The sequence below is a fragment of the Toxoplasma gondii genome, chromosome VIIa (genome assembly GCF_000006565.2).
Source record: "Toxoplasma gondii ME49 chromosome VIIa, whole genome shotgun sequence".
NCBI lineage: Eukaryota > Apicomplexa > Conoidasida > Eucoccidiorida > Sarcocystidae > Toxoplasma > Toxoplasma gondii.
In genome coordinates, this window is record NC_031474.1 from 1,467,022 (window position 1) to 1,478,744 (window position 11,723).

General features: G+C 50.9%; 3 protein-coding genes and 1 non-coding gene across 4 annotated transcripts; 3 read left to right on the plus strand and 1 right to left on the minus strand.

Moving 5' to 3' along the window:
• Nucleotides 1-520: 520 nt before the first annotated feature.
• Nucleotides 521-2,798, plus strand: RPS12 (ribosomal protein RPS12). Its single transcript, XM_002367724.2, has 2 exons — nt 521-722; nt 1,500-2,798. Exons 1-2 carry the CDS (start codon nt 633-635, stop codon nt 1,836-1,838), a joined length of 429 nt encoding a protein of 142 aa, XP_002367765.1. The 5' UTR covers nt 521-632; the 3' UTR covers nt 1,839-2,798.
• Nucleotides 2,799-2,998: 200 nt separating this feature from the next.
• TGME49_205330 (hypothetical protein) lies at nt 2,999-5,087 on the minus strand. Its single transcript, XM_002367723.2, has 2 exons — nt 4,177-5,087; nt 2,999-3,808 (listed from the first exon to the last, which is right to left on the minus strand). Exons 1-2 carry the CDS (start codon nt 4,707-4,709, stop codon nt 3,346-3,348), a joined length of 996 nt encoding a protein of 331 aa, XP_002367764.1. The 5' UTR covers nt 4,710-5,087; the 3' UTR covers nt 2,999-3,345.
• A 289-nt stretch (nt 5,088-5,376) lies between these two features.
• TGME49_205320 (hypothetical protein) lies at nt 5,377-10,606 on the plus strand. Its single transcript, XM_002367722.2, has 4 exons — nt 5,377-8,202; nt 8,675-8,773; nt 9,203-9,324; nt 9,625-10,606. Exons 1-4 carry the CDS (start codon nt 6,549-6,551, stop codon nt 9,715-9,717), a joined length of 1,968 nt encoding a protein of 655 aa, XP_002367763.1. The 5' UTR covers nt 5,377-6,548; the 3' UTR covers nt 9,718-10,606.
• A 778-nt stretch (nt 10,607-11,384) lies between these two features.
• On the plus strand, nt 11,385-11,464 carry TGME49_205310. Its single transcript has one exon. It is a non-coding gene; the product is annotated as a tRNA-Leu (tRNA).
• Nucleotides 11,465-11,723: the final 259 nt, after the last annotated feature.

Sequence of the window (11,723 nt, forward strand, 5' to 3'; positions counted from 1 at the left end):
GCTAGCAGTGTCACGAAGAGGATAAACTTCAAAGACTACAGCTACTCCTTCTTTAGGGTAAAGCGCTAAATACTTGGGAGGAGCGCTGCTCATATGCAATGCGCGCACAAGAAACAATGTGGTTCACGTGGAACGACGCTGGCGCCCGGAAACGAAGACACTTGTGTCCAGCACGTGCTTCCGTTGCAGCTGCCAGCAGCCCTAGTTTTCCCTCCGAAGACCAGTCTGCTTTACAAACCCGCGAGTTCGCATTCGAGGACTAGCATACTAAAAATGGGTTGCTCTTGGCAAAGGAAATAAGAAGTTCATTGCGGCGGGTCTTGTAAATGTACCAAATTTAGTCCTTCAGCGCACGGTGGGGCACACAAAAACATGCATTTTTCAACGCATGAGTCGACTGTACCTTTTCGTATATTCACCGACTTCCCCCCTTTCGGTCCCCCTTTGCCTCGTGGACCCAGCTGCCAATACGTCGGAGAGGAATGTCCCGCACTGCATGCGGTCGAGGTTATACGCTTTCGTCATAAATTTGATTTTCTCTTGCGAGGCGCGAGGAGGAAGCTCTTTGGTGAAGAGTCGACCGTGTTTCGCTCTTTTTTTGACTGCAGCTTGTTTTTTCATCCGTCACCACAATGTCTGACGTTGAGAGCGTTGCCGACGAAGTTGTGGCCCCTGTGGAGGAGGAAGAAGAAGTCAAGGACTTGATGACTGCCATCCGGAAGGTGAGCTCAATTCCTCAATCATGAATCACTCTTCTCTGCAGTATCAGTTTTTTTGTTCCAAGAGTTCGGACACTTGGTCCATATCCGTGCTATTTTAGCGTTAAGCGGAGCTCAGTGTCGAGTGTGGGGCGTGTCCGCGAGAATTTTCACGGTAGATGGCTACGAGCGAAAAGGCACTAGTGCTTTTTCCGAAGGCGTTCTGAAACCGTTACTGTCCTTCTTCCTGTGGTGTTTTACTGAGATCCGGTGCGGGCAAAGTGACTTCATGGAGAGGGTGGCGCAGGACTCACGACGACCAGGGTAGTAAGGGTCTGCTATGTGGCTCAAGGGAATACCCGAAGTGACAGTATATTCAATTGTTCCTGGTATCAGCCCATTTGGGGGATGCGACGGCTGTTGTGTATAGTGCCTGCGAAACAGTTCGAGGCCCAATAGCACTCGAGCAGGATTGGGCGCAAATGCCTGTAGACAAATGTTGTTTTCTGAGGAGGCATACGCACTAGTCGAACAAGTTTCGAAAGTTTTTCCTTTTGATAAATGCCGTGCATGTATCGCTCGGAAGTGCTGACCGGGCTGGATGAATGTGTTGTTTCCCGGGGAAGATGGCGCATTTTGGAACGCACTGCGGGCAGTTATTTTACAGTCATGTTCATTTCAATTCTTGTGTCACGGTATAGAACTGCACATAGGTAGATCGTGATTGCAGTGTTTCTTTCAGGTGCTGAAGGACGCACTGATCCACGATGGTCTCGTCCGTGACTGAGTTGTTTCCTTCAGGTGCTGAAGAACGCACTGATCCACGATGGTCTCGTCCGTGGCCTGCACGAGGTGGCGAAGGCCCTCGACGCCAAGAAGGCTCAAGTTTGCTTTTTGTCTGAAAGCTGCTCGGAGCCGGCTTACAAGAAGCTGGTCCAGGGCTTGTGCAAGGAACATGGAATCCCTCTCCTTGACGTGACGGACAGCAAGGAACTGGGCGAATGGGCAGGACTGTGCAAGGTCGACAAAGACGGTACAGCTCGCAAGGTCGTTGGCGCGTCCTGCGTGTGCGTCACCGATTTTGGCGAGGAGAGTGAGGCTCTGACTTTCCTCCAAAACCACATCAAGACTCTTAGCTAAGTTATTGACTTATTTACATCTGTGATGTAAGTTGATTTCTTTGGTGAGATGTCTCTTGTCCGCGGATGTGGCGGCTGATGCAGTACCGGTGGTCTGTGTGGTTGAACTGCACCGTGTACGATGCTTGTCTGTATTGCGGAGCGCACTCACGGAACCTTGTAATTTGCCAAAGTGTGCTGAATAGGAAGGAGGTATCTCCATCACAGGTCTTATTCGCTGCAGCTGGATGTTTCTGAAAACTGACTTTACACGATTCCAATCGGAAGTGATGGCGACACTTGAAGGGACAGTCGGACTCAGTGGCAACTGAGAACCCTAGGTACGTGGATTGTATGTAGAGCGCTGAAGCATCGTCGTATTGCGATAAGCACGCATTCCCTTGCAGAACAGCACAAACCCTCGGAGTAGAGTGTCAACACACCAGCGTCATTTCAGACTTGGCGTGGTCGTTAGCGAAGAAAGGTTATGGGGCATCAACGTGTTGCCGCGAAAGGCTCTTTCGAAGATGACCCTTCGACAGCTGCACTGTTTTGTGCAACCGGACTGGCTCGTCGCGACGTGTGCGTAACTCAGCTGGACTGGCTCTTGGTGGACTGCATCGCGGTCTGTCAAAGATTGCTCCTACATGATTAAAGAATTCGTGGGGGCAAAAGACGCGCTTGTCCTTGCTTCGAACAACCGGGGTTGTACATCAACGGGCTGCACGGCTAGTCTGCATCCTATGACGTCCCCTACACGTTTCTTTTGGTACAGATCGTGACGCAACATGCACTCCGGAGTAGAGTTAGACGACGTCTCGCTTTTAGCGCCACACCGCCGCTGTCATACGTTCCAGAGATGGCACCTGCATATCTCAAATAATGATCTCGGCTGGTGATCCGAGGTGACGAAACGCCCTCAGTGACCGGATACATCTACTGAACCGTATTGGAAACTCTGCCGCGCCTTTCAGGAGACACTCCAGTGCCCTGTATGCACGCTCATGCTTGCTTGGAAGAATGTATTCCTATCTCTGGTATTTTGCCACCTGGTACCGCTTCGGGAAGCCCCGCTTAAACAGTGCAACGCATCGCTGAGTACTGCATAGTGTCGAAGCCTGCTACTGCTTGTACGCTGCTGCATCCAGCGACAGAAGCGAGCCCACAAGGGCATCGCAAATACGGGGACATACCGTAATGACATGGACACAATATGCATTTACAGTTTCGGACAGAAGTTTGCCCTCCGCTCGTAAACGGGACGCGGTTTGCGATGCACGCCTTCTGCGCTGTTCATAAAATATATACCACGACGACCACGATTAAGATGATGAAAAGCCTTGCAGATGCCTCCCGAGATGCACTGTCAGTTCTCTCGGAGTGGCAAAAAAACCACCACACTTTGATAAGTGTCGGGCGCAATACGAGGAAAACTCCCCACTGGCATCACCTGTTTTTTTAAGGTCCCGTGTTGAAGCGTACAAGGCATATCAAAGAAGAATTACCACACAGCTCGGAAAACGATTGAGCTACTCGCCTTTGCCGCAGCAGGTGATCACCGACCGAAGCGAGTATGCCATGGAGAAGAATGCCAGAACCGCGCATGCCAGTGATGTGCATGACTCGACAACAAGCCATCTGCCGCCTCCCATGATGGTGAAGATCTTGTAATCTTCCATATTATCCTCTGTGGGTTTCGTAAAATACTGCGGCACGCCGACCATCCCAACTTCTTTAACGATGTTGTGGTAAGTAGATGTGACTACGCTACAGCTCACAAGAGCTACAACTAACACGCAGCCAAATGCCGCTGCTACTAAAATGTTGCATATCTTAGGAGAGAGACAGCAATGGGTGATATTCAGGATTATTGCCACCGCGAATGCAAGAATAAACCAAATCGCGCCTAAGGAAACAGTGTATCCTTGACCACCTCCACCAATAATGAGGATTGCTCCTGAAATGATGACCAACGTGACGCAAGGGACGTACCTGAAAAATATGCAAGGACAATAATTAACAGGGGGCCATCAATTACTCATGATACATGAGCACTGCTCTCCGGACATCGATATTGGCGAACTGTTGAAGACCGTGCAGCTTGGACGTCCACAGCAACAATACAAGTCTTTCCCGCACACGAAAAACACCACAAACGAGTGAAGCAGTTTACGAACCCCCCAAATCACCACGCTACGTAGACAAGGTGAAGATAACCGCACATTACAGTGTTTGTCCTGCTGACTGACCGTCAACCTACGAATTCTATGTGGGTACTTCGGAGATCCCGACGCGTTCACGTAGTGATGAGTGCAGAAGGCATGTGACAATGTACACTCGGTACTAAGAACACCACTTACATCTGCGCCTCCGGAATTGGTGTGTCGTTGCCCATGCCATGAGCGCGGCTGAACGAAGCCAGTGTCGCAAGAGATAAGACTGCGACTGCTAGAATGTACCCGCTGTTGGCCCTAGCGAAGTAGGTGTCGGCTTGCGACCACGAGTTCTCTCCTTCAAATGAAAGCTCCTCATGTTTCACATAGGAAATGTAAGGCTGCAGATACGCTCCGGCAGTCGCAGCACTGACGACGCAGTAGAGGCTCTCGACGATATTGATAATGCACAGGGGACACATGAAACACGGAGAAACAAACAGACCCAAAGCAACAACTGCAGCGATAAGAACAGCAAGAGCCATATGAATGAGACCCATATACTCGAAGACACTGTATGCGTTCGTTGTCAGAGAAGACGCCTCCAAGATATCGTGGATGTCCTTCTGGTGGCCTATCAGGAGCATGATGATACCGGTGACGAGCTGCAAGCTCAACGCCGTGCACCACGTGCCAACCGCAGGGCTCTCATAGCCAAAACGCTTTCCGCAAAGCCCCATCTTGTACTAAAAAATCCCTTCTACACTCTACAAAAATTTTCGCCCTACGATATGTCCAACGAAACGTAACGACGGCTGTTTCACCAGACCTCTAGTTGACTCTCAGGTGATGTGACCTCGGAGTGGACGAAGGGGGTCTCGCGTTGCACCCGTGGACTTCAAACGGGGACGGGACCTAACGACAAAGCTGTTTAAGCGAACACAACAGTAAGTTCCCAATAGATCCAACACGACGTTCTTTCACGTTGAGACACACTGGAAAAACACCGTGCAACGAAATACACGGCAGCATATATGGTCGCCGTCCGCTGGCGTTCTCTAAAGACCTCAGCCCGCGCGATCTGCCCGTCATTCGACGGACACGGACGGGACTGCTGTGCAGCTTTGTGCGCAGCTCGAAGACGTTTTTACAGAACCGCTCATGACACCACCTCCCCTGTGCCCGCCGCCCGCCGCGTGATAGCTAGTGCGTGCATCCTCGTTTATAAGGCGACCCAAATAAAGGTTTGGGTGGTTAGTTTGCAACAAGCCCGAAGACGTTGACACCCGCGCCCCAGTTCGAGATGACGAAATCAGGATGACGCCTGACCGTCTTTTGAGCGAGAGGGCCTTGGCGGTTGTCCGCCGCATCGTAGCTCCAGTGTAGCGTGCGACAAAATAGAGAACTCGACGTGAGATCTCAGCAGGGTTAATCAAGGCACTGACCTCACTTACGCAATCGACCCGCGTGATCCTAAGTCAGCGGATGAAACACTCCAATGGTGTAACTCCATCTGCATATCTTCGTGCTCTGTGCAATGTTTACTCAATTAGGAACACATAGGGTGCTCCTGTTGATTTTTTCATCGTAGGACGACGAGAACAGTCGTGCTAGACCGAGGGAAGGAAGAGGCGAGTATGCTCTTTCGCCTACGGAAGCTGTCTGTACACTGAGTGAACGCCACAACTTCGCGCGTTCGTCCGGCGGGTGAAAAAAACGAAAAGTAGCAAAAGACGCAGTTGCATGTGTTAATTCATCTTTTCCTTTTGTGTCTCATTTTCATTGCCACCGCTTTACTTCTGTCCTTGCCTGTTTTCTTTCACAGAGTTGTACTGGCCGACCGGCGGCCGGTTGCTTTTTCTCTTTTTTGTCCGTTTGAGATGCTGTGTGAACTAATCCAGTCTCCGCAACAGGCCAGTCTCTGTTGAACTATTTATAACAGAACGGACGTCTGTGAACTGGAACTGTTAGAAAGCGCTCCTTTTCCCAGTTTCCTGAGTAGCAGAGCCGCTAGCTCCTAGAGGCCATCGCAAAACCCCGTCCCGTTCGGAGTGACCGGGTGGAACGAAGGCAAAATTTTTGCCCGCTTGCCGGTTTTGGCATCTTCTACCATTTCTGTTCTTCCACGAGACTAGCTTTATTCGTTGCTTCGTTCTCGGAGGCCACTTCGTGCTTGTTTCTAGTGTAGGGAACAGGGACTTCCGCGTCAGCGCTGAGCACCAGGCCCCTGCTCAGTGACGTGGAGAAATTCTTCGGGAAGGGATAAAGTGACAGTCACTTCAATTCATGAAAAATTGGGTTTGGGAGAAGTTTCCCGCATTTTATTTCGATGAGATCGTTCGAATTGAGGCTAAAGCGTCCCTTCTTTTTCGCTAGCCACATCTTCCGTAGACCACCTCGAGCATATCAAAGACATACTGGTTTTCGTCGCGTTACCTAAGGGAACACTTGAAGAGGTCTCGAGCACGAGTGGAAAGAAATTGACGCAAAGCATAGTCTTCGCGGTGAAGGAACAGTGGCGTTACCAGGTGCTGCTGTTCAGAGCACACACTCAAATCAGCCGGTTCTTACCCGGCGCGATGGCTGCGACGGTTTTGGCCACAGAAACCCAGCCACGATCAACGAGCGAAGTTTCCACTGAAGGAGAGGCCTTGCCTGGAGCAAGGATGGCGGCTGTCGTGAGTGAGGAGAGCATCCAAAAGGTTCTTAGGGAAGATGACGCTGGCCCGTCGGATTCTGCTCCAGCGGCAGCGTGGGATAAGTCTGAGGAGCTCGAAATAGAGGATAACAGTGAGACAACCTCTCCGCAAGAAGGGAAAGGTAGTGAACACGAGGGCGGTGCAGATGCCCCTGCAGCGGAGGCGGAAGCTAAAGGTGTGAAAGGGGGAAAAATTGGTGCCGGGAGAGACGAGGCGTGTTCGTCGACAGAGAGGAGAAAGGAAACACACAGGGATAAGGAAACCGAGTCGGCCACAGATGCTGGAACAACTGTAGCTCCATCCGACACCCAGTCCAATGCACATGTTCCGGAGAAACGCAAGGACCTCGGCGCCGACAAGAGAGAGGAAAGTTCTGCTGGCGCCACTGTAGTTACGCCAGAGGTAGGGGAGCCTTCAGGGACCAAGGTTGACATAAGTCGTGAAACTTGCCAGAAGCCAGTGGGCTCACAGGTTGCATCAGATTCGCTGGACACGAAGAGTAGGGAAGCCGGTGACGAAGAGCGGGGGAGTTCTCAAGAGCAACAGCGTCGGAAAGTTTCGCCTTTGAAAGATGCAGAGACACAAGAAGCTCCAGCTGATTCCCAACGTACCACGAATCCCCACTCACCAAGCTTGGATTTAAGGGGTGAAGTGGAGATAACCGAATCTGGAGAGACTGCGGAAGCAGACCAAGATACAGACATCAGAGCCGCTACCGAGGCGACAGACAAGTCTCGTGCCACATCTTCAGGCGAGAAGACCACGGCAGCGACTGGAGAGAAGAAACTGAGGAGGAAGAAGAAGGAGAAGAAGACGGTTTTTGAAAGCATACCAGAGCCGTCGAAGGCTCATACTGGCTGTCGGGCACCGCCTCTTGCACGAAAAGATTCGCAGACTGTGTTCGTGTCAGAGCCTGTAAGCCAGAGTGTAGCCCATTTCCGCGCATGTGAAAAGGCGCCAGAAAAACAGCATCTCCAGACGGTTTTCGAGTCTCAGAGGGCAGAGAAAAGTACGGCGCATGCTCGGGCTGGCGAGAAGCTTGCAGACCGGAAGGACGGCCGAACGGTCTTTGAGTCGCAGAAGTCACTGACAAGTACTGCAGATTTCCGGGCTGGCGAGAAGCTTGCAGACCGGAAGGACGGCCGAACTGTCTTTGAGTCGCAGAAGTCACTGACAAGTACTGCAGATTTCCGGGCTGGCGAGAAGCTTGCAGACCGGAAGGACGGCCGAACTGTCTTTGAGTCGCAGAAGTCACTGACAAGTACTGCAGATTTCCGGGCTGGCGAGAAGCTTGCAGACCGGAAGGACGGCCGAACGGTCTTTGAGTCGCAGAAGTCACTGACAAGTACTGCAGATTTCCGGGCTGGCGAGAAGCTTGCAGACCGGAAGGACGGCCGAACTGTCTTTGAGTCGCAGAAGTCACTGACAAGTACTGCAGATTTCCGGGCTGGCGAGAAGCTTGCAGACCGGAAGGACAACCGGACTGTGTACGAGAGCGAACCCAAGGAGTCCGCAGCAAGTGTTAGATACGGCAGTAAGTTGTGCAGAGCTAGAATGAGTGGATCCGGCGCTGAAGAGAGTCAGCATAACGCCACAGCGGTCCAGCGGTGTACACGGACGCTGCTGAGAAATCAACCTCACAGTGTCTGAAGGGGCGATTGGTGTTAGGTCTTCAGCATACATGGAAATACCTGTAGTGATTGCGTTCGTCGAATGAAAATACCTCAACCTTCTCACCTGAACAAAACTTGCGCGGGATCAGGTGCATTTGAAAGTGGCGTCTCGCATGGGGTCTGGCAGATAGGTCAGCCTTGTGTGTGAGGAATGTGACTGTGACATCTGTCGACTGGAGCTGGTAGACTGCAGGAGACGATGCCAATACAATGACATAGTCGTTTTCACACCGAGACTTCGACGGTTGTAGATAGCTGGAAGAAGTCGCTCTTTTGATAGCTGAGTCTCACCAGTATTGTCTTCGGTCTCTTTGCGTCGTTTGCGATTTTCAGTGGAGCTGAGGAAAACTAACAGCTCGGCGAGCGTGAAGACGGTGTTCGAGAGCCAACCACTTCAGTCTAGAGCTAGTTTTAAATACGATACGAGCCCAGGTAAAAATGATAGCGGACTAGAGCCAATATCAGTTCGAGCACTGGTCTTGCATATATGCTATTTTGCCCGCGCAGTATGTTATTCGAGGAGGCACCTTTGTTGAACAATAGTAAATAGTACTTTCTGGAATCTGATGGGCCGCGCTGTTGGCCACCTGCCAGTTTTTCTTGGCAACGACACCGCCATCGGCGCTCATCAGATCGTAGTGTCGAACAGAGAAGCAAACGTGGGGATTGGGAATGGTAACGTTCTTTCGTTCCACGGACAGATGACTTAGAAAACGTGTAGACGCTGCTAGACGAATTCGTCATGCGATGCTGGATACGTGCTTCTCTAGAAGGGGAACGGGCACTCTTGATAAACTCAGGCGGGTGCCATTTAAGTGAGGTAAAGAGATGTGTTTCCGGTTGGTTTTTCTGTGTGAGCAGAAACTGTTGGTACGGGTCCTACGGTGTTCGAGAGCCAGCCGACTTTAACGCGCGCATCAACGTCGTGGAGAGATCGCAAGACAGAGTCTGCTGTGACGACTGTCTTCGAGAATCAGCCCAAGGTGCGTTTTGATCTGGCAGCGAGGGATAACTGTATGTTGTTCTAAGTAGCAGAAGCCACACACTTGTCTCCCGTAATCGGCCGACGCCTGTTGTGCTTTTTCGTCTTTCATCTATTGCTGAAGCGATAGCTTCCCTTGATATGTCGGCAGTTGCAGCGGATCAATCGGAAGCTCGGAGTTCGTCCTTAATTTAGACTCACGGACATGGCGCATGTAAGCTTGTTTTTATTTTTTCTTCCCGTGCAACAAGACATTTTCCTTATGAGCACTGGTTTTCTGTTGTGGGTGCGACTTTTGCAGACCGTACGTGTGGATGCTTCAGCAAATCGCCCTCTCTCGTCGAGCAGCAGCGAGTACGAGACTGACACGGACGAAGATGATGACGAAGAGTAGACTATAGGTCACATTTGCCGTAAATGACGAGAAGATTTTTTTGTCAACTTCCAGACGGAAGTCGTGGCAGGTCATACGCGCGGTCATCCGAATCTGCTTCTCGGTCACGATGTGCTTTGAAGGCAGGTACTCATTTAACCTGCGTTGCCCCTCGCGTTTGACAGGGCCTTCCTCATGACGGCCTTACGAGGTTGCCCGCGCCGGGCGTATGCTCATCAGTTGGTTGCGTCCTGTAAACAGTTTGCTACCGGTGATACTCGTTGGATGAAGCACGTATTCTGGACACTGTTCTCGATGCATGCACTGCGCAGGAGCTGATAGTGTAGATAGGTGGATCCCTGTCGGCCTTTACCAGTCTACAGTGCTGCATCTACGTTTAGCCATGCATACATATACTGTATGTATTGCGTCCTATGCAGATGAGTGAAGCGAAGTGGCCTGCTGGCTACGTATATCCGGGGAGCACTTGAAACCGGGCAAGGGGAAAAGGGGGGGCGGGCGGGAGGAAGGTGGGGGTTGAGTTTGAGCCTGCTTCTCTGTCAGTTACAGTTTCTGTTTTTGTCTTCTGTACGCTGCGTCGAACCTCTTTGTGCTCTCACAAGGGTGTATGGAACAGTACTTCTACACGACGTGGACTCATTTCCGCTGATCTCGCGTTCATGCAGTTAGCTCCTCATTTTTTCAAGCAAACAACTTGCCGATGAGATGGGCAAGGAAGCCCATTCAGCAAAACTTCTGTATTTGTACGTGAAAAAAAGAGATGGTGCTTCATTCATTTTTGCACCTCAGTTGCGGCAGTGCCTCAGGCTGTGGAAGAAGTCATGTAAGCCACCGCGCCAGGGGTGCAGATGGTAACCGTTTTTGGCCCGCCGCCAACAGGCTGTCTTCTAAGGCTTTCTTAAATTACGGAACACCAGAAATGAGACGGTTGCAGGTGACACCTTCATTTCTTTTCAAAGAATGCGGAAACGGAGGGAGTCAGTTCAATAGGTTCAATCACTTTTTGTGCAAAACGGCCATGTTGGCAGATGACAAAAAATGATATTGGCCGACGACGAAGTTAGAAACCAACAAGTGCATTAGTAAGACGAATTGGGGAGACAGCGCGCATTCCATCCACTCCGCACTGCCGCGGCATCGCCCGCAGTTAATGAAAAAGGTGTGAAAGCAAGCTTTGCTCAAGTATGGTCTTCGAGCACGCATACATTGTTCCTTTTCCGTTGCTTCCCTCTTTTCATTTGGTGTGATATTTTAGACGTTTGAGACGCCAACACACGGGACACGTGGTACGGTTTCGCGCACAAAATGTGTGTACGAATTCTGTTGATCGCGCTCATTCGTTAGAAACATTGACTGGTTCAGTGATACCAGTATTGCCACATGAGTATAATGGTGTCTGCAGGGATATGGAAGCGATTTAAGATACAGTAGAAAAAGTGGAGAAAGTGCAAGGAAGGGGGTCTTGCGACCATCTGCACGGCGAAGCAGCAAGGCCAGTTTGCCACGTCACTATGAGTAACCAGTACCCATTATGACTTACTGACTCTCAGGGCGGCCCGATTAGTCCTTGGAATAGTTTCAGGATTGAAATGCAGTCTTAAGCTCACAGTGTACTAAAGCATTACGTGCGCGATACACCGACGGAAATCTTTTAGTTCTCGGCCTTCGTCAGGATGGTCGAGTGGTCTAAGACGCTACGTTCAGGTCGTAGTCCGCGAGGGCGTGGGTTCGAATCCCACTTCTGACAGTTTGATTTCCTTCACGTCAGTGCTTCGTCTCGCAAGCTGTTTAACACCAGGAAGTTTGGCTACGCTTGTGGACGAACGGTGTGCTGATGATTCCTTAGCCATTTGTTCAGCGGCCCGCGTCTACCTTAACTGACGAGTCGAGAATGACCTAGAGGCGTGATCATTTTTGGACACTCGATGGTGATGCCACTTTCTATTCGTTATTATGCGTGTTTACATAAAACGAACTGGCAGCTCCAAAGTGTTGCAAGAGTTATA